The 23,130-nt window shown below is 39.4% G+C and overlaps 1 protein-coding gene across 1 annotated transcript in view; it reads right to left on the bottom strand.

The window, feature by feature from the left end:
* LOC309551829 (scavenger receptor cysteine-rich domain-containing protein DMBT1-like) overlaps positions 1-23,130 on the bottom strand; it is a gene marked incomplete at both ends in the record, with an annotated part of 214,327 nt that overhangs the window by 69,148 nt on the left and 122,049 nt on the right. The window contains 4 exons of the mRNA XM_082252526.1: positions 512-665; positions 749-778; positions 1,007-1,036; positions 3,492-3,524. Coding sequence (XP_082108652.1) covers positions 512-665; positions 749-778; positions 1,007-1,036; positions 3,492-3,524 — 247 coding nt within the window. The remainder of the gene's footprint in view (positions 1-511; positions 666-748; positions 779-1,006; positions 1,037-3,491; positions 3,525-23,130) is intronic.

The raw sequence follows: 23,130 nt of genomic DNA, 5'->3' as shown, positions 1-23,130 counted from the left end.
AGTCTCTCATCACACCGCTGAGAGCATGAACCAGCTGTTTCTATCCCCTGCACTTCAGTAAACACTGGAGGGGAGGAGCAGAAAGCCGGTGACTGACAGTCATTGCACTCTGCTCATTGAAGACCAAGAACTGACCGGTCAGCGGTCATGTGATCACTCAGTTCTCAGCACACTGATGCTGCATCCACATAGGTTAGTATATGTGTTTGTTTTTTTGTAGTCCCATACTTTTTCTTTTAAAAAATAAACAAATCTCTTGCTCTGATACCATGTAAGGAATAAATAATTATGTAGACAGACTTGTGAAAATGATAGTTGTTTGGTCTGATCTTGAGTATTTGGTCCAATAATTTCTCACTTACTGACCTACAGCATGTAAACAGATTAGGCATTTTGACTTCAATGTCTTTAAAATCTAGACAGAATAAAATCAGCATTTTAAAAAATATCTAGCAATTATACAGTATCTTATTACAGTATAGGTTTCCTCTACTTTTTTTTATGAACTTACTGAAAATGTGTAAAAGTCAATTCCACACGATACCCTCTTGCTGTCTCAATTTCCCATGTGCATAAACTATTAGATGAATAATTGTTGGGGAAATTTGGGCTGGTTATGACCCCAGAAAACTGTGTGATGCGACCTCCACAGCTGGTGTAATTCCCTGTGATATACAAAATAAGATAACAAAAGGCATTGTATTCTATAAATTCCAAATAAACGAAAAATAAAAAAATTACTACATACGTGTAGTCCATGATGGAGATGTTGTATTCACTGTAAATTAAGTACATATTTCATTGTCAAATTGTTAGATGGAATAGCTGAGATAAAACGTTTTCTTAAATAAAAAATGTATAAATATTTTATGCTGCATAATCTATTAGGAAAATACATTAACTATACATTTATCATTCTTATTATGAATATTAATCGATAGATGGAGAGACAGACATAAAATAACTGAATACCAAATAAGACAAACATGCAAATAAATGTATGTACCTGTTGGCAAACCTGCGTATGTTGGGTGTTCTGTAAGAAAATACATAATTTTTAATGAACATCATGAAATACTTTCTTACATAGACAAACATAAAACAATGTGAATATCAAATATACATGATGTTTTGAAGGCTAGGTGCACCTTTTTTTCCCTAAATTCCAGCTCTCCTATGTACCAATATACCATTAATGTACTTCTTTTGCAGAAATAAAAAAGCTTTCTATTTATCCTACACAGCCCTTACATTCTCCGTTATTTCCTGGACAGACCTTATGACATGATACAGGAAGGATTTCTCCAGCTGACCTCATTAACACACACCCTGCATCATCTGCCCTCCTACTTCAGAAGATCACTGCCTCCCGCCTCTGCAAGTGCACGTTTTTAAATAAATCACTGTTCCCACTAAATACACAGGTATAGAGAGGGTACCCCCAATTGTTTGGGACTGTGAATGCCACTAAACCACTGAAAAGAGTATACACTGTAGTATTTAAAAAATCAATTTTTATTTGTACACAGAAAAGAACAAAATACTAATTATACAGAAATGCATATTCCAAACAAAAAATGACTGAATATACATCAGAATTAAAATTGCATGCAAAAACAGACCATTTTTAGCACAGAAGACTCCTAGGTACAGCTGGTGGAGAGAACCGGACAGGACCCTACGCGTTTCGGGTATAATACCCTTCTTCGGGGTTCAACCAGAGTTCAAAACACTAATTGTGCCAGAGGGAGTCCTCATATGGAAAAGAATGGGCTGTTAATTAAAATGGTAATATACCAAAAGAGGAATGCCAAGTCTCCCATATACATAGTTCACTGGGAAAGGAAGAAAAGTAAAGGGTGGCTGTCAGACAATGTGCCCGTGAGCGCCACAGTGATCCAAAATCGGTCCAAGGGGATCCTTATATGAGTGTATAGACCAGGATAGATTATCTGTTGTCAGTGAATATTTTGCATGGCTAGAGGTCAACAGAGTAAGGTAGGAGTATTAATCCAATACATGGAGTATTCCAAAAAGTGGACGTCTGTATTCTCCTGTGAGAGATGGCGGCCTCTATGCAGAGCAACATCCTTTGGTTCCACCCCCTACCCACCTCCCTGTACCACCCCTTTTAGAGACTACAGAACCAAAGTATAATTTGTTGTGATAAGCAATATTTGTTAACAAGAAAAGCAGTACAGTAGATACCCAGCAGCAATAGACCCTTCCCAGCAACAATAGATTCCCCCAGCAACAATAGACCCCCCAGAAACAATGCACTCCAACAACAATAGACCCCCTTTAGCAACAACAGATTTCCCAACATCAATAGACTTCAACAGCCAGCAACAATAGACCACTCCCTCAACAGTAGGTCCCTTCTATCAACAATTTACCCCCCTAGCAACATAAGCCCAACCACCAGCAACTATAGGCCTTCTCTCAACAGTAGATCCCTTTCAGCAACATAAGCCCCCCTCAGCAACAATAATCTCTGCCTCTGCCATGAAAAAATAGATACACTTCAGAAACAATAAATACTCCAGAAGTCAGCATCAATAGACTCTCCAGCACACCCCAGAACCCCTTTCCATTACATTCAGCACAGGAGGTGCTGAAACAGCGTTCCCCCCACGTTCCTGCTGAAAAAAGCCCTGGTTGATGGTATATCTAAAGGAGATTGTGCAATCAGATTGTATACTGTATGATGCTTTACAGAACCCAGGATATAATGTGTATGTGGATGCCAGTGTGTTTAGTGAGAGCAGTGATCACTGATTGTATTTAAAAAACGTACACCTGCAGACCTTTCAATTTATTCTTCATTCAGCAAAATTCTCCATACTGTTCCTTCGATTTTTCAGCTGATTTTCTATTTGTGCCCATTAACTGGATGAAAAATGAACGAATGGACCAAATGTCAGATTTTGGAACGATTTTTCATCTAGTGTATGGCCAGCATTACTCTAGTCGCATTCAAAAATAGTGCACAATAAATATTTGAGCACATAATTGAATCAGGTTTTTTTTTTTTTTCACAAAAGTTGAGCGTTAAAGAAAATTTCTTTCCCAGGGTAACATACAAACCTGTGAAGCCATACACAGACCTGTGAGAACTCAGTAGCCTATTCAAGCTTTAAATAATAAATGTATTTCTTAGAACTCCGCTAGCTTAAATGTATTGACCCCCAATAATTTGGTAGACCCATGTGGAGGTTCTGATCCCCCCACTGCCCAGTAATAATGTTTAGTCACAGTGACCAGCTAAAGTAATGCACCAAAATACCGCCACTATATCTAACTTACTACCTATCTCTTCTTAGTGTGACATCGCTTGCTCCTGTTTACTTTTCTCTTGCTTATTACTTGGCAATGACATCAGGAATATCAGAAAAAACATTCTGCCTTGTCTCCTTCTTCCCTGCAAGGGCCACAGTCCTGCTTTACTTTTACAGATTTGTTTAGTGAATAAATTAATGCAATCATATTACCTGTGGAACCATTTACAAGTGCATTTTGAGAATCTAAAATAATGAACATATGATTAGTTAGTGAAATGTGTAAATATGACAATACAAGAAAAATGCTGATATTAACATGAAAAAATGTTTGTTTGTACTTTAAATTTCCATATCTTAGAGTGAAGTACAGAGCACAGGTGATATATTCATAGACCCTGGGTTATAGGATGCTGCCTTCAGGTGATTGGACACTGGCAAAACTTTTCTGGATTCACCCCTTTTTATCTCATAAAGGCAATCATTGAATTTGAGGATTCTATGCAAAAGTGCCTTACCAAGCAGGCATCCTCCCACGTGGAGCGAAATCTAACACAGCCATGGTGTCTGCTTCATTCCCCTCCATGTCTGTGTCTATTAGAGCAAGCATTTCAGTTCAGGGGGTGGAGAAGGAGCCTGGCGCTTTATAGCTATGAACAGTGGTGCCTGTATCAAAGCCATAAGTTGTCCAGGAAAGTCTGACATAGTTGCAGAAAGTTTTCCTTGGTCAGGTAGGCCACTTGTTGCGTACCTGAGATATTCCTAAAACTGGATGCAGAGACCAGTGTTAAAATAGAATACTGCTCCGGAAGCATTGTCACTCTGAGTGGTTTGAGTTTCTTGCAGGCTTTCGGCAGAGTGTATATTTATCTGGCATGGTTCCCTTGCACCTGGTCTCTGCCATTGCTATAAGTGAGGGTATTTCCCTGTGGGATACTCATGAAGTAGGGTGCAAAAATTGGGTAATCGTGTCTGTGAAGAAGTACACAGCAACACAAATGCTGACTATCCTGTAGTTCTGCAAAAGGGAAGGAGGAAGTGCCTAATTTTTTGTAAGGGTTCTAGGCAGAAGTGGTGGTAAAAGTTATGTTATAGGTGGTGTGATGTAATACCTAGTCATTAACCTGAGACTACACTCTAAAGGAATTTTACCGCCATGCTTGAAAACTTTTACAGCATGTAAGTGAATCATTTTTCAAAGACATTGCTGGTTTTCAGATAGTTTTAATGTAAAAACAAATACATTTCAGGATAAATAATAAGTGTAAGGCAAGTAATAGAGATATTTGGTCTCATACTTTTTGGGAGGCTACAGTATCAGTCCAATAACAGGGAGATCCCATCTTACCTGTACATGTCCCTGGTCCCTTTTCAGGGTCCACGTTTCATGCATCATCATGGGCATATCCCCGGAGTGTTCTTCAGGGTCTGGGTTCCATAGGGATGGACAATAACCAGGGACTTGTATTTCATCCTGTGGTTAACTTTGCAATATTACAGGTCATCCCCATAGTGTGGGGTCTGGGTATGGCTCCCAAGGTTTTACTGAGATTGGAGCAATCAGGATACACTGCTTCTATTGCTTTAGTAGAAGACAGTGAGGAGTTGATTGAATAATCTAAATCAAATAATAAACTAATAAGGTATAGAAGGATTTTTTTGTAGGGGAGAAGAGGTCCTTTACCTAAGGGCACTGCGAAAACTGAGGTCTAACAGAGTGAAGTAGGGTTATAGGGATACACGCAGCTGGCATGTCCAATCACCTGAAGGTAGCAGCAAGCAGTGCTGTATGTCCTGTACTATATAATAAAATATTATACACTTTGGATAAAGCTTATTTTGCCCAATACTTCTTCTGTGAATGGCGGCTCCAGATTACCACTGATTTTAAGCAAAAAAGATCATGCTTTGCAACTTAGAATGAAAATGATGACTAAGTCATCTACCTCTGTAATATTTTTACTATTATCCCCCCTCATATCCTAATTGAATACAAAAGACCTGCTCTCAAAGGTTGTGTGGCCAAAAGCTGATATGGCCTTGTTACTGGCTGAAAATTGTCCGTCTGAATTCAAAATGATCTCCAAACCAGCTGTGGCATTCCTCCCAAATATTTTCCCATAATGCATATACAGAAATGTGTTGTTCCTCTTTCTATGGAGAAGAGGGGATGATCATATTTAAATAATATAAACAATTCTAACATTTGCTGATACCTGATCCCAATTTCCTGAGAACATTTCCTGAGAACATTTAGCATATCTATGAATACACTTTGGAGACAAAAAAATGATCAAACTTGTAATATGTAATAGTTTGTTTAAAGTATATCTCTGAAAAGTTTGATAGACCCCTCTCCTTCCCTGGGAAAAGTAAACCCTGGTGCACATGTTCATTTATTTTTATTTTTTTGGTCAACCCAGCGGGCTAAACAAAAAAAAAAAAACGGAGAGGTTGCCGTACTAACTATGGATTGTTAGTACAGCAATCTCCCCACCTGTGCTATTGTGTTCTGACAGAGAACACCCCCCCCCCTGCCAAAACACACCGGTCATCGCTCACAGCAATTGGCTGCATGTGCTGATCAGATGCCGATTGGTTGCTGGTTTTCCAGGATGCTTGTTCAAAAAAAGTCGGTCCTGAGATTGGCTTCTGTCAGCCAAGCAGCTGTACACATGGGCCGAAAGTCAGCCGGTTTCTACTGTAATGGCTGATTTTGGCATATATTTGGCCCGTGTGTATGGGTCTTAACTGTCACCTTCATGATCTGTGTTGATACTATACAGCCACTAGCAGAAAATATTGTCTATTGTGATGGCTGGCAATGGACATTACATTGTCGTGTGTTAAATGAACACTATGACTTTTAGCCATCATTGATCTGGAAAGAACAAAATAATATAAATAAATTAGCAATTAAAAATAATGCAAAAATTGGGTGTATGTATATTAAGCGGCCTTTTGGAGGGCTTTGTGTACTGTTTCTTAATTTTTTTTTTTTTTTTTAAGAAGCTAGCAAAGAATGTAATTTGCTGTTTTTTTAAACTTTATCATTTGTTTTTCTTTGTAAATTCCATTTTGTTGTAGCACATCCTACAGCAAGAATAAAAAAAAAATGCATATAGTCCGCCTCAAAATGCATACCAGACCCTTTAAGTCTCAAGAAAAGAAAAAATGCGTGATCCCATTGGGTCTGGTACAGATTTTAAGGACGATCATCAGCTAATCCCTACCCTTCAGCATTGGGGATGCTTTGAAAGGGATTCCCAAAAGCACTAGTACTTGGATGCACTGGGCTCCACTGAGTGGCAAGTAGGTTGTTGCCTCCTCCATGGTAAATTCCTTTTTTAGGGCTACCTCGCAGTCCTAACTAGTTCAGCATACATGCAGGTAAAAAAGCAGTTAAATAAACATAAAATACTATTATAAATTATTTTAAGACTCTATTTTTAACTAATTTTTACTTCCAGGTTTCAATGATGCCTGAAGATGTTGTACATCCATCAAGAGTTAGCAGATCCGAGGAGGGAGGAGCAGTAGTTTTCCCTTTCTCTCCACTCAAACTTAGTTTTTAGTTTAGTTATTTTGAAAGGCTGCTGGTATTTTTTGTGTATAGTTAAAAAGATAACTTTGGAAATGCTGAATCTGTATAGAAACACAGCTTTCTTTACAAAACAATTAGTGCATTTTTGTAGGTGAAAATATTTTATTTCAAAAGCTAAACCAGGTAAATTTTAGTTAAGGTATGTTGAATGGATTTTGCTGTATGTCATGGAATGTCATTTTTACTTGTTGAATCCTGGCAAATTTCCACCAGTTTGGGTTGACTTACCAGATTGTGATGACTCTTTATAATGAATTCTGGCCATTTTTAGGGCTAATAGGAAAGCGATTTGTCAAAAAAAAAAAATTGCATAGGGAACTGGATACTGCCATGGGGGACATGTATCAATGCAAAAAAAAGAAATAAATAAATGTATATATGTGTGTGTGTATAAATATTGTACAGTGGCTTTGCAAGTATGTAAGCACCTTGGCTAGGCTGCAGTATAAGAGGAAGGAAGTGTATTATTTCAAATGAAATAAAAGTATATCAATTCCTGTGTTCCAGCTTTAGGTTTGCAGCGTATTCTGATGCTCTGGCACTGGTAAAGTATCATGCAATTTTACCACAGCTGGACCCCAACTGCAAAATTTGTAAGGTTTTCTGGATCCTGTGTTACACTATACAGATTGCAGCCAGGAGTGTTCCTAGGGTCCTAATAGACCACAGGCACCTCTGGGCACACAGATTAAAATGTTAAATGGGCTGGTGGGATATCAAGATGATCACATTTGGTCCGGGTTCACACTGCTGCGGTGCAGACACTGCGTGTAATTCGCACAGGAATCGCAGCTCATTCCTGTGCAAATTACATGCTGTTTCTCTGGGGTGCAACTTGAGCCATGGATTTGGATGGCTTTAATCACACCGCATTTGCACCAAACTGGTGCAGGACCCTTTTTTGTGCAATCTGATTCTGTAAATCTGGCTGTGCTTTGCAAACCGATTGCGGGGTGTCATTAAGGCTTCTTTCACACGGTCCGCCTCCGCAGTCGGATCCGTGTTGCTCAGCGGGGATCGATCCGCGATCCCCACTGAGCCGGGCGGATGACAGCTCCGTCTCCGCTTGCAGAGCGGAGAGGGAGGTGTCTCAGCACCCGCTGCCCTCTATGGGGGATCGGAGGAGAGCGGACCGCTTGTCCGCTCTCATCAGATCTGCTCCGCTCCGATTACTGAACGGATGGAAAAATAGGGTTTCCATCCGTCCAGATTTCAGCACAGGATTGGATGCGGATGGCAGCGGGTGTCAGCGGAGGTGACCTCCGCTGACACCTGCTGCCCCATAGAGCTGCATGGAGGATCCGATCAGATCCGCCTAAAAAACTGACAGGCAGATCTGATCGGACCGCCCGTGTGAAAGAGCCCTAACTTAACAAACACAATTGATTCGTATGAACAGGTTGTGATTTAGATGCGGTGCGGAATCCGCAGTGAATTATCTGTGAATTAGCACAGCATCTAGTGTGAACCTAGGCTTAGACGAGCAGAATGGAAAAAAATGTGTTTAGTTTCAGGTAAATTATGTTTCTAATTTCATTTTGTTAAATTATGTCATTTTAATTTTTTTATTTTTTTCAAACAACTACATCTTCATAGATGTACATCATCTCTCCTTGTAAACTAATAGAAAAAGAAAAAATTTATAGAATATGCAAACACCATTTCAATCAATCCCCTCTCACCCTCACCATCTCCCCAACCCCCATATCCCACCCCTGTTGCCATTAGTCTTTGTTGCCTTTACCTAATTACTTCTCCTCAGCCTTCCATCATTTCCTCAATATAACTTCTATATTTTTTTAACTCTCTTCAAGTCCCCCAGATCTTTTCATGTCTATCTAATCCCTCTTTATCTTTATGACTTAAGTATTCTATTTCTTGTATGAATTCCTCTCTCCTAAACCACTCTTTGATTGTTGGGGCCTCAGGTTCCTGCCATTTCTTTGGTGTTGCTCCTTTAGCTGCCACTAGCAGACTGGGGATCAATGTCTTTCTATATTGTTTAATTGATTATTTTACATTGTGGAATAAACACTCCCATGGATTGTCTTTGATCTCAACTCCTACTATATCTTTCATTAGCTGCCAAATCTTTTGCCAATATTCCACTATCTTGGGGCATTCCCACCATATATGGGTCATTGTATCGATCTGGGAACAACCCCCCCCAACACATAGGAGATTTTTTTTCAGGTGTTTATATGGATAGCCAGAAACACTGTTAAATTGTGTATCTTCTGAATACTAGCCATAATATTCATTTTCTATTTTGCTTTGAGTGAAGATTATTTAGGTGTGATGGGTGCTGCACATCACCCCCAGCCATGCCAAGCTGACAGAGGTTCTCACTAAAGGGACAGTGCCTGCCAGCAGCTGCGTGGGAATTTCCCCCCTCCCTCTCCTCCTCTCACTCTGCAGTGAGTGAGAGGAATTCCCAGACACTTATTACCCTCCCCTGTTTCTCATTTGCAGAATGAGCTAGCCAATCCAGGGAGGACTAAAGAACTGCAAAGAACTCTGGGACATGTAGTTCCCAACACAGGTGGCTCCATTCTAACCACTGGGGACAGGACTACACACACCAACATTCTCTGGCAAGAAAGGAATGAAGGACACCATTTTGTCTGCTGAGGAGAATTCAGTCACCACGAGGCAGGAGAAGAGACTGGACCCAGGGGAGAGGTGTTGCCTCCCCAGTCAGTCCACCGTATTGTTTTAGGCATCCACGGCCAGTTGGGGACATCCAGCCTGAGAGAGGGGGATCCCAGATGTATATCCAGGTGCACCTGCACTGACGGCTGTGAAGCATTCCAGTGCAAGGTGACCAGTTGGGTTACCAGAAGAGCCTGCCTGTTCCCGGACGTTCATTTGGGCCTTGACCGCAGGATTGGGGAGAGGACACTTGCCCATCTGCAGGAAAAAAGGACACTGCACACAGACAGAGTTACTTCACTTTGCCCTCACTTGTCAGAACCTGCGTCCTTTTGAAGCCCTGTTAAGCAGTCACAGTGTCTGCCTTGCTATCAGGATACTGTCAGTATACCACAGTTCCACTTTGCCAAGCAGGAGTTCTAAGTGCACCAACTAAAGTGGCTAGCTGAAGATACAAGGCCTCATCCTTCTTCCAAGGGACTGAAGTTACTGGTGCCATACGGGCACGCACACACACACATACTCAGGGCTCTGCATATGTAGTGTGTATGCGCGATAGTCTGACTTGGGAGTTAAGCCACTAAGCACTGAATTAGTTACAGTAGTGTTTGCAGTTGGGCCTGTGGTGTCAGGGGATTGAAGAGAGAAGTCTGACATAGAAGAAAGTCATTCTTCTGCTCTCCTGCTGCCTGGACTCCTAGCGCCAATTTAGGTAAAGGTAGCCAAGCTTGTGCAGGGTTATTATATTGTGGTTCATTGTTGTTTAAGTGCTTGCCTCTGCTTCTGGGGTAAGTTATGGTTGTGGAATCCCCTAGAAGCAGCCTGATATAATACATCAAGTTTTATTGCTCTTAATATCAGTGATTGTTCTTCACATTTCTGTGTTTTATCATAACGTGTGTGTTTTCATTGATCTTTGCACTTACACTATTGCCAGGTGTGCCAGAGGGTCGGAGATTGTTCTTAGGGTTGAGAGGCTGAGTGCGGAACCCGTTTTACTTAAGCAGCTCCTGCGGGTGTGGCGCTACTTAGGTCATGCTAATTTCCAGTTGATGAGAAAAATTTCTATATAATGAATGCGATCACAACCTGATTTTCATGCTTGCCCTACCTTATGAAGGATCGTAATAGATCCAAAACATTGTTATTTTTGTTATTTTGATGTCTCCGTATTGAGTTTTTACTCTCTTAATGAATTAAACAAGCTGCTGCAGATTGGATTTTTTCTGTTTTTCTATATACTGGAGTCTGGGTGATCTCCCCTGCCTGCTCTGCATCTGAAGAATCAAGTTACAGTCCTGACCTCTCTGTGTAATAAATAAATATAAATATATATATATATATATATATATATATACTGCAAGAAAAAGTATGTGAACCCTTTTCTGCACAAATTGGTCATAAAATGGGATCTGATCATCATCCAAGTCACAATAATAGACAATCACAGTCTGCTTAAACTAATAACACCCAAATAATGAAATGTTGCCATGTTTTTATTGAACACACCATGTAAACATTCACAGTGCAGGTGGAAAAAGAATGTGAACCCCTAGACTAATGACATCTCCAAGAGCTAATTTGAGTGAGATGTCAGCCAACTGGAGTCCAATCAATGAGATGAGATTGGAGGTGTTGGTTACAGCTGCCCTGCCCTATAAAAAAACACACACCAGTTCTGGGTTTGCTTTTCACAAGAAGCATTGCCTGATGTGAATAATGCCTCACACAAAAGAGCTCTCAGAAGACCTACGATTAAGAATTGTTGACTTGCATAAAGCTGGAAAGGGTTATAAAAAGATCTCCAAAAGCCTTGCTGTTCATCAGTCCACGGTAAGACAAATTGTTTATAAATGGAGAAAGTTCAGTACTGCTGCTACTCTCCCTAGGAGTGGCCGTCCTGTAAAGATGACTGCAAGAGCACAGCGCAGACTGCTCAATGAGGTGAAGAAGAATCCTAGAGTGTCGGCTAAAGACTTACAAAAGTCACTGGCAAATGCTAACATCCCTGTTAGCGAATCTACAATACGTAAAACACTAAACAAGAATGGATTTCATGGGAGGATACCACAGAGGAAGCCACTGCTGTCCAAACAAAACATTGCTGCACGTTTACAGTTTGCACAAGAGCACCTGGATGTTCCACAGCAGTACTGGCAAAATATTCTGTGGACAGATGAAACCAAAGTTGAGTTGTTTGGAAGAAACACACAACACTATGTGTGGCAAAAAAGAGGCACAGCACACCAACATCAAAACCTTATCCCAACTGTGAAGTATGGTGGTGGGGGCATCATGGTTTGGGGTTGCTTTGCTGTGTCAGGGCCTGGACGGATTGCTATCATCGAAGGAAAAATGAATTCCCAAGTTTATCAAGACATTTAGCAGGAAAACTTAAGGCCATCTGTCTACCAGCTGAAGCTCAACAGAAGATGGGTGTTGCAACAGGACAATGACCCAAAGCATAGAAGTAAATCAACAGAATGGCCTAAACAGAAGAAAATACGCCTTCTGAAGTGGCCCAGTCAGAGTCCTGACCTCACCCCGATTGAGATGCTGTGGCATGACCTCAAGAAAGTGATTAACACCAGACATCCCAAGAATATTGCTGAACTGAAACAGTTCTGTAAAGAGGAATGGTCAAGAATTACTCCTGACCGTTGTGCATGTCTGATCAGCAACTACAGGAAACGTTTGGTTGAAGTTATTGCTGCCAATGGAGGTTCAACCAGTTATTAAATCCAAGAGTTAACATACTTTTTCCACCTGCACGGTCAATGTTTACATGGTGTGTTCAATAAAAACATGGCAACATTTCATTCTTTGTGTGTTATTAGTTTAAGCAGACTGTGATTGTCTATTGTTGTGACTTAGATGATGATCAGATCACATTTTAGGACCAATTTGGGCAGAAATCCATTATCATTCCAAAGGGTTCACATACTTTTTCTTGCAACTGTATGTGTGTGTGTGTATATATATATATATATATATAAAATCATATTAATAAAAAAAAGCAATAACAAATAAGTTAAAAAGGGTGCAACTTAAGAAGTTGTTGCTGACAGACACACACATGTATTTATAGAAAGCACTCTAAGGTCAATGCACAGTGGAAGGAGGGGAGGGTTCAAATTCACATTTCTGTTGCACATTACAGCACTAAGGAACAGCAGCTTACTCTCTATATATACATTGTCAGCTTTCCCTATCTACTCAAACACACTCGCAAACAGTTGCTGAAAGCCTTGACTTTTATCCCTTTATAGTGAAGGGGCTGGCACGAATAAAATTCCCCATTCTAAGTCACCTGAGCTAAGTTCAAAGGCCAGGATGTGCATTATTGGTAGTTGGTTGCAAATGGCCGCATTACTTCAGCATTTCCCATGAATGTCTTGAACCTATGCTTGACCCAAATCTGAACCTCCATTCCTAGTCATCATTCACGTTCAGCTATATTCAAACTCTTGCACTTTCCATGTGTTTTACATAGAGAAATGCAATTTTACTGTACATCTTGCAATAAAAAGACACTGCTTTATATGCTGCACATGTGGTGTTATAGGAACAACAATCATATACCTGAGCAGATGACACTTGCGTCTTCATGGTGTCTACAGTTATGGGAGCCCCATCCAAGATGATTACATTGGTAAAGGTATTGCTCATTTCCAACACAACGCACATCATCAAGATGAATGCTCCCATTACCAGGTCCAAAATGAGAATTAATTAGAGCTGCAACGCCAGACCCACATTTCAACTGTCGACATACAACATGAGCATTATCGATGTTCCATATGTCATCACATACTGTTCCCCACTCTATTCCATTATATATTTCCACACGTCCGGCACATCTGTCCAAGCCACCAACCAGTCGAATAGGGTATATTTCTAAACAAGACAAGATATTTTAGGTTTACATATATTGCAACGTATCATGTGTTTTCAGTGAGCACATACAGTATTTTAAATTATTATTACTGTGTACCTTGAAGATCTTTATATGATTTGTGGGTCACTTCTGGGGTGTGGCTTAGCAGCTGCTGTCCGGCATTCAGGAGGTGACCCAACCTGTTTCATTTTTCTGGACAGCAATGTACACTGAGGCTAATGAACTGCAACTGCGAGCCAAGTGTTAGACATGTGTGATAAAGTGCTGTAAATTAAGAATGCCTTCAGAAATAGAAGTGCTAATACTTTATTTTTATCAATTAACAATATTAGTAAAAAAAAAATAAATGAACAGAACAGAAGTCCAAATCAAATCAATATTAGATGTGACCACACCTTGCCTTCAAAACAGCATCAATTCTTCTACGTATACCTGCACACAGTTTTTGAATGAACTCAGCAGGTAGGTTGCTCCAAACATCTTGGAGAACCAAGCACAGATCCTCTGTGGATGTAGGCTGCCTCAAATCCTTCGGTTTCTTCATGTAATCCCAGACAGACTTGATGACGTTGAGACCAGGGTCTTATGGGAGTCAAACTATCACTTCAAGGACTCCTTGTTCTTTACTCTGAAGATAGTGCATGGTGTGCTTAATGCTGAGAAATACAGGCAGATAATTATTATACCATACCATCAAGGAGGCATGTGATTGGCCCTAAATTTATTCTGCAGCAAGACAATGACCCCAAGCATACAGCCAATGTCATTAGAACTATCTTCAGGGTGAAGAAGAACAAGGAGTCCTGGAAAACATGGTTTGACCCCCACAGAGCCCTCATTCAAATATCATTGAATCTGTCTATGATTACATGATGTGATAGAAGGATTTGAGCCAGCCTAAATCCATAAGAGATCTGTGGTCAGTTCTCAAAGATGTTTGGAACAACCTACCTGCCTAGTAGAATTGATGCTGTTTTGAAGGCAAGGGTAATCGCACCAAATATTGATTTGGATTTCTCCTCTGTTTATTTACTTTTTTTATTATTTGATAAAAATAAACCATGGACATTTCTATTTCTGAAAGCATTCCTAATTTACAGCATTTTTTACAGCAATTTTTCACACTTGCCTAAAACGTTTGCACAGTACTGTGTATATACAGTATGTATATTTTTAGTTTCGGTTCCTTTCCCCAGTCTGTTGACATAGCACTGCGAGAGAGAGGAGACATTTTGTGTCACGCTGCAGCTCTGGCAAGGGTATGAGTGGATCATGTTTGAGGCTGATGAAGGATTGCGTTCTTTTAGTTTTAATTTCTACATCTAAATTAAGTGATTCATTTTTCTAGTCTGGGCACTTCCCCACTGACATTGTTTTCTCGTTTGAGGTTACCTGCATCTCCTTGTGTATGGTCTAAAGAGACAATTGCAAAGAATTTAACTCTAAAAGTGGACATTGTACACACTGTGGAGATTTACACATTGCGACACCTAAACATGGTAAGCATATAAAGCATGGGTGTCCAACCTTTTGGCTTCTCTGGGCCACAATGAGTGTAGAGAAATTTTCTCGGGCCGGATATATAAAATATATACTATAGTTAAGGTATACAAGTAATAAAATGCCGCCGCGCCCCCTGCGCTAATTTAACACAACTAGAGGATGATCAAATGAAATGGAATCCGTATACAGAGGTTTACTTCTTCTGAGAGATAATAAAGGAACACTCTAACCACCATGACCACTTCAGTGACTTGAAGTGGTCATGGTGGCAGGAGTCAGAAACACTGCACATGCTCACCCCCCCCCCCCCCTTCCCTCCAAGGCAGCCTCTGCCTACAGTTGGAAGCTGCTGTGGCCATGTCCCGACCTGACTTCATTCCTCCCCAGCAAAAAAAAAAAAAAAATTGTCAGGGGGCAGTGGGCCGCATTGCCTGCGGTTCTGGGCCACATGCAGCCCTAGGGCTGCAGGTTGGACAAGCCTGATATAAAGGGTTTTTGCTGATATGCTTTCCCTTTATCTGCTGTTTCGGTGACAGCTGTAACAATTTATGTATTTATTTTATTTGGGGGGGGATTGGTTGTGTTAGAAAATATTTACTTTTTTCAAAGCTTCATAGTTTTTTTTTTTTTTTGCCTTCCTTCAGATCAACTGTAAGTATACGATTGTGTATATAGTGGTTTTCTATTTATTTATTTTTTCTCCAATTGCTTGAGCTAGATGGACTACATAACTATGAAATAGGTGGCGAATCCCTCCAGTGAGTACACAGACACCAATATAAAAATTATACCAACCCTTCTGTGCAAAACTAAGCCTCAGTGAATTTCAAATTTTAAACTATGGATTTTAATGACAAGAAAACTGTCCTTAAGTTTCGTGGAAAACCATATACTGTATATATTGGCATTAACATCTAAAATTACTAATTTATGCATGCCATTTACAGTATGTATATATGAATTATTATTACCTGGAGGTGTTGAAGGTGTCGTTGTGTAACCTGCATATATTAAGAAAGGGGAAAAAAACAGTTTAATCTGGAGGTGTCATACCTTAACATCAGTAAATAAAAAGAGAAATCTATTTAATATTATTAAAAATCAATGCAATACTGTCTTTCAACTGCCTATCATAAAATTGAACAATTGTTACTAGGATATGTTGAGAGTTACACCAGTTTTTGCTCATATTTGTATACTTTTCAGGCCTTAGATGCAGTTTTTATAAGAAGGATTTGTCCCCTTTGAAGATGTTGTGCTGTAGAGTCATAGAACATCGAATCACTGTGGATTTTATTTTGTTTTGTTTTTTTACACTACTGTATGTAGAGCAACCAACATATTGTGGGACTCCAAATCCAGAAACAACCCCATTAATCCAAAAGACACCATAAAAATAATATATATAGTTGGTAAGTTGAATTAAGCCACCAGCCCTTACAGTTCAACCTGAGTATGTGTGTGTAAAACACTTCCATTTTTAACATCCCTGTACATAGTGTTTACTAAGAAACACATCTAGAAAATTTTTGAATATATCTACACTCTTCGCTGACACCGCCAACTGTGGAAGGAAGTCCCACACCCGTACCACTCTAAGAGCAAAGAACCCTCAACACAGTTCAAGACTGAACCGCTTTTCCTCCAATTTCACTGTGTGGCCAAATGTCTTCTTTAGAGACCTGCACTTAGTTTCCTCTCAACGCTATAGTAATCATTTAAAAATTTGTATATTGTAACCATACCCCCTCTTAAGCATATTTACTCCAGGGAGAATAAGTTTAATGTTTGTAGTTGTCCTCACAGCCCTAGGGCCACATGCGGCCCTAGGGCTGCAGGTTGGACAAGTCTGATATAAAGGGTTTTTGCTGATATGCTTTCCCTTTATCGGCTGTTTCGGTGACAGCTGTAACAATTTATGTATTTATTTTATGGGGGGGGGGGGGGATTGGTTGTGTTAGAAAATATTTTTATTTTTTTCAAAGCTTCATAGTTTTTTTTTTTGCCTTCCTTCAGATCAACTGTAAGTATACGATTGTGTATATAGTGGTTTTCTATTTATTTATTTTTTCTCCAATTGTTTGAGCTAGATGAACTACATAACTATGAAAATAGGCGGCTAATCCCTCCAGTGAGTACACAGACACCAATATAAAAAATATACCAACCCTTCTGTGCAAAACTAAGCTTAAATATGCTTTAAAATATCATTATAGTAGTTAGTCTCATGCAACAAAACACTGCTATTGACATAACCTGCTTTGGGGCACAGAAATCCACAGTGAATTTCAAATTTTAAACTATGGATTTTAATGACAAGAAAACTGTCCTTACCTTTCGTGGAAAACCATATACTGTATATATTGGCATTAACATCTAAAATTACTAATTCATGCATGCCATTTACAGTATGTATATATGAATTATTATTACCTGGAGGTGTTGAAAGTGTCGTTGTGTAACCTGCATATATTAAGAAAGAAAAAAAACTGTTTCATCTGGAGGTGTCATACCTTAACATCAGTAAATAAAAGGAGAAATCTATTTAATATTATTAAAAATAAATACAATAATTTCTTTTCAACTGCCTATCATAAAATTGAACAATTTTTAGTATGATATGTTCAGAGTTACACCAGTTTTTGCTCATATTTGTATACTTTTCAGGCCTTAGATGCAGTTTTTAGAAGAAGGATTTGTCCCCTTTGAAGATGTTGTGTTTTAGAGTCATAGAACATCGAATCACTGTGGATTTAATTTTGTTTTTTTTTTTTTTGTTTTTTTTTACACTACCGTATGTAGAGCAACCAACATATTGTGGGACTCTAAATCCAGAAACAACCCCATTAATCCAAAAGACACCATAAAAATAATATATATAGTTGGTAAGTTGAATATAGCCACCAGCCCTTACAGTTCAACCTGAGTGTGTGTGTGTGTAAAACACTTCCATTTTTAACATCCCTGTACATAGTGTTTACTAAGAAACACATCTAGAAACTTTTTGAATATATCTACACTCTTCGCTGACACCGCCAACTGTGGAAGGAAGTCCCACACCCGTACCACTCTAAGAGCAAAGAATCCTCAACACAGTTCAAGACTGAACCGCTTTTCCTCCAATTTCTCTGTGTGGCCACATGTCTTCTTTAGAGACCTGCGCTTAGTTTCCTCTCAACGCTATAGTAATCATTTAAAAATTTGTATATTGTGACCATATCCCCTCTTAAGCATCTTTACTCCAGGGAGAATACGTTTATTGTTTTTAGTTGTCCTCACAACTGAGGTCCTCCAGCCCCTTTTTAGCTTTGTTGGCTTCTCTGGACTCTCGTTCAAGCACAACCTTCCTGAGGATATGAATAGAGGAACAGAACTGGACTGCATACTGAAGATATGGACAAAGTAGAGTTTTGTATAGAGGTAAAATTGTAGCTTTATCTCTTGAATAAATACAATTTTTAATGCATGTTCTCCTGGCCTTTCTTACTGCAGCTTGGCAATGCATGCTATTGCTAAGTCTGTGATCCACAAGAACCCCCCAGATCCTTTTCTTTGCTCGATTCCCCCAGGGGTTCTCCCTCTTGCCTGTAACTTGCATTCTCATTTTTAGCTTCTAAGTGCATTACTTTACATTGCTCTAGTTTGAGCTTCATTTGTAATTTAGCTGCCCACCTCTCGATTTTCTTGAGGTCTTCTTGTAAAGTTTTAATATAAAGAGCAAGTATATAAAAATGTAAATGCAAAACAAAATAGATATCTGAGCCTATATCCACTCACAGTATATAAATTAACCTAATACTGTATTGCAAACAAATTCATAAAACCATATATATTGGCATTAAAGTCTACAATTCCAAATTATGCAATGTAATTTATGTTAATTTTAATTATTACCTGGAAGTGCTGTTGTATAACCTGCATATATGAAAGAAAGAAAAAAATAGTTAAATCTGGAGGTGCCATACCTTAACGTCAGTAGAAAACATCAGAAATATTTTAATATTGCCTAAAAATACCACTCTGTACTTTATGCAGTCTTGACCTAAAGTAGAGTAGGTTCAGGCTTTTTTTTAACCATACCGTTTTAACTCTCCCACTGGTACTGCAATTTGGACACACACACAACTTGATTTCTCTATTCATATTACTTAAAGGATTTTGTCTTTTACCTTCAATCTTGTTTCAAAAGTCTGTGACCACTTGTTTTAAGGTGTGTTAAAAATGGGGGTGTGATTTTGTGGATGTGGCTACAAATGGGTGTGTGGTTTTGAGGGTGTGGTTAAAAAAAAATTATTTATATATCCCAGGCTGACAGAAAAAAATCCATGAAAAGTTTACATTAGGTATGAAAAGGGTTTTCAATATTCCTTGACCTACTCGCATTAATCTATTACAGGACGTAACAAGTAATACTCAAAAGGGAGGGAAAAATAGCGAGACTGACGCCAAATATGCTGTACATATCTTTAATGAAATAAAAGGAGGATTGGGACTTTGTATGATAGATATGACATGACAAGGTTGGCAAGACAATAATACCACATTTATTGATACCTGCAGAAATACAAACATGATATGTAAAAATACAAACATGATGTGTGAATTGTATAAAAACTAAAATGAAAAAAGTTGATAGATAACCCCCAATCCAGGTTCATAGAAACCAGCATGGCAAAATGACAAGAGGTAGAAGATAATTAAATCAAATCATAACATCCGTAGACTCAACGCGTTTCGTGGACTAAGTTTGCCACTTCATCAGGAGTAGAGGAATGATCTGTGTCTATAAAAAATATATGCATATAAGAAAATGGCAATGATGATGGTTAATAGAAACTGGGAGGGGGAGAGAAAGGGAGACAAACCCCCACATTCCCTAAACTTACATTGCTACTCTCGCAGTGACTGGTACTAGGGGTAGAGGCATGGCCGCAAGTGTCTCCCACGGGAGCTGCCTCTCATACAAAGTCCCAATCCTCCTCCTTTTTTGCACCTCATTTAAAGTCCTACCCTTCCCCCTCTTCTATCTTTAATGAAGAACAGTCGAAAAAAAAATAACTGCTGAACCTAATTTTTCCAAAGTGCCCAAGAAAACATTTACACTGTAATGCTGCATGAAGGTGTTAATCATGCTCCAACTTGCCGCCATACACTGATACTTTGTAGTGGAGTGTGGCCACATTTCTTTAGGAGGAAGACCCAAAGACGTATGCACTTTGAATTGTCTTCATGATGTAGGACAAGGAATTGCCAGTCCTCTTCTTGGACCTGATGAAAATACAAAGGCGTTGTCTACCTTTCTTAGTGCTTTAGTATCTTCTAAATAAGTTGAGAGAGAGAGAGAGAAAAGACTAAATCAAGGTTTTTACACCAATTTCCTGACTCTTCAGGTGAAAATGCAATTTAATTAGGTCAGACTTCAAATGTAAGTGAAACGAGGAAAAGAGTTTAGGAAGAAAAGAGGGCATTGGCATGAGAATGACAGAATCATGTAGGCTCCTTCACTGGCAAGCACATATTTCTAAGACTGTCCTGGCAGAGGCAATAGCTGGGAGAAGAAATGTCTATAGTATAAGATAATACAATGAACTGGAAGATTTCAGATCAAATGGACCAGATTGTGATGCCTTGACTGGTGGCTGAATCCTCATAACTGCCTTTAGAAGTTATACTATCAAAGTGTCAAGTTCCCATTTTTTTATTATGAGTCAGGCTGACAAGGCAGAAGCTTGGAATTTTAGAGAATCATATGCCAATGTCTAATCCTTTTTGTAGAAAATCCAACAAGTACCAGACCAAGGGTAACCTTGCATTCCATCTTGCTTCTGTAGCATACTCTGAAACAACTTTCCAAATGTGGTGGTAGGTAGAGTTTGTAGACTGCTTCTGGAAAAGCAATAAGGTTTCAAAAATATGATTGGATATTGCCAGGTATTTTAATTGCCCCCTCTTAAACTCCAGACCATCAGGTTCAGCCTGGGGATGAATGGATGAACTTCTGTGTTTTGTACTAGAAGGTTCTGGCTGCAGGGAAGAGGGCTTGGTGGTTCGGACTTCATTCTTCAAAGTTATAGGAATCATAGCCTGGCCAGAACAAAATAATTGCTATTGTCTGACTTCCTTCCTGCTGAATCTTGAGTAATACCCAGTGAATTAGAGATATTGGCAAAAAAAATACACAAAGCGAAAGCTCCAATGTTTCAACAGGGTAACTAGACCCAGAGCCTGAGGGTTTGGGTAACAAGAAAAGTAAAGAGGGATTTAAGCATTCACTCGCTGCGACCCTATTAAATCCACCTCTGGTACACTTCATCTCCTGATGATCACTTGAAGATATTTAGGAATGAAAGACCACTCCCTTCTCAGACCATCAGTTACCATGTTTTGAGAACCTGGGAAATATGAGGCTGTTGGATGTTACAGTAGACTCTGCCCACAGAAAATCTGTGAAGTTATCCGCAGGAGCAGAAGACACTTGGTTTCTCCCTGGCGAACTACTGTACATATGCCACTGTTGTCTTTGCCACCCGACCCTGCAGAAAGGACTGGAACAATTACAGAGCCCTCAAGATTGCTAACAGTTTACAAGCAGTTGGAGGGGGGGGGGGGGCAATGACTTCAATGACGTTTTACTTGAAACTCCAAAAAAATGACCTTTGACTTGAAACTCCAAAAAATAATTGTTCTCTCCATTACCATCTTCATCATCGATCTTTGATTCTCTAGGATCTTTCACTGCATAAGAAATAAATGCACCAGTTTGGTAGTGAAGAGAGCCCCAAGGTATTCCAGGGTTTGAGTTGAATAAAACTGACTCTTTTCAACCTTTATGACCCAGCCGAAATAACTGAAGGTCTTGCAAATTCAAGAGACATGACTCTTCACTGTCTGCTCTGAGCACCACAAGATTAGGATATCATCAAAATCATGAAAAATCTGGACTCCCTTGGTTCTTAAACATGTGAAGACTACAGGCAACACGCCAGACAAACAAACTTAAAATGAACATCTGCCACTGTGCAAAAAATGCTGATGTGCTGTATCTACTGGAAAATGCAGGTCAGCATCCACTAAATTCACTGACGCCATCCAATTGCTTGATCCCAACAAAGAAATGATAGTTTGAAGTGACTCAGTTCCGAATGGGGGACCTTCATAAATGAGTTCAGGAAGTTTAGATACAGAACTGGCCTGAATACAGATTTGATTCCTGAATCAAATCTGGCTTAATGGCTTCTGCTGCCCATAGCTCTTGAACACATTTCTGCAAACAGTTGAACTTTTCTCATGATGTGGGAATTACGGTCTTTACAAAGAAGGTTTGTGGAGGTCTTTGAAGAAGATGTCAAGAATCATTTTGTCCGAAATAGCCTCCATCCAGACTTCTACTAAGCTAGCCAATTTTGTCCCTGCAGTAGTAGTATGGATGGAAAAGCTTTCAGAAATTATTTTCTGTAGTTTTGGCATCTTGGCCCAACTTGGACCACTTAAATAAGGACATCTGGGAATTTTTCCATGGCTGAATGTAGTATTCTCATCCAAACCTGTATGACCTCACTTCCTTGAAGGTATCATTTGATTTTCTTTTTGGATGAAAGGGCTGATGCTGTCATCTCCTATCTTGTGGCAACAGGCCAGAATTTCTCCCTGATACCTAGTGAATAACATTTTTTTTAAATGTTCTAAAAAAGCATTTTTCCTGTAAAAGGAATAGAACATAGCCCTTGTTTTTAATCCTTATTGGCTGACCATGTTGAGCTATTATGGAATGTGCCATCGGATGAGCTGTCATCCTTATTTGTTCGACTGCCTCCTCTGCAATGAAATCTGCAGCCATGTGTAAAAACTGCAGAGATGATGAACCTTCCTTCCTTTCTACTTCTCTCTTCATGTCTGAATCAAACTGTGCTAACCAAACCTTCATAACATTCACCACAGAGGTTGAAGCAACTATCAGCCTTCAAGCTGCAGCTGCCAGAGTAAAGATCATTTATGTTCTTTATCAATCTTCCAATCCATAGGATGAATCTTTCAATGGTAATGTGATTTGGTGTGTAGGTGTCTGTAAATATGTGTCAGCAAGTGTATCCCAGGGATCTGAAACTTTTGACTTAAATGGATACAGCTTCACTGCTCTGCTCTGTCATGGGTTTTTAGCTTCCGGACCGTTCTTCCTCAATCGTTTTACATATTTA

This window comes from Pelophylax lessonae (genome assembly GCF_965119305.1).
Source record: "Pelophylax lessonae genome assembly, chromosome: 3".
Classification (NCBI taxonomy): Eukaryota; Metazoa; Chordata; class Amphibia; order Anura; family Ranidae; genus Pelophylax; species Pelophylax lessonae.
Note: the sequence above shows the minus strand (reverse complement) of the source record. Positions and strands in the feature narration are given on the sequence as shown.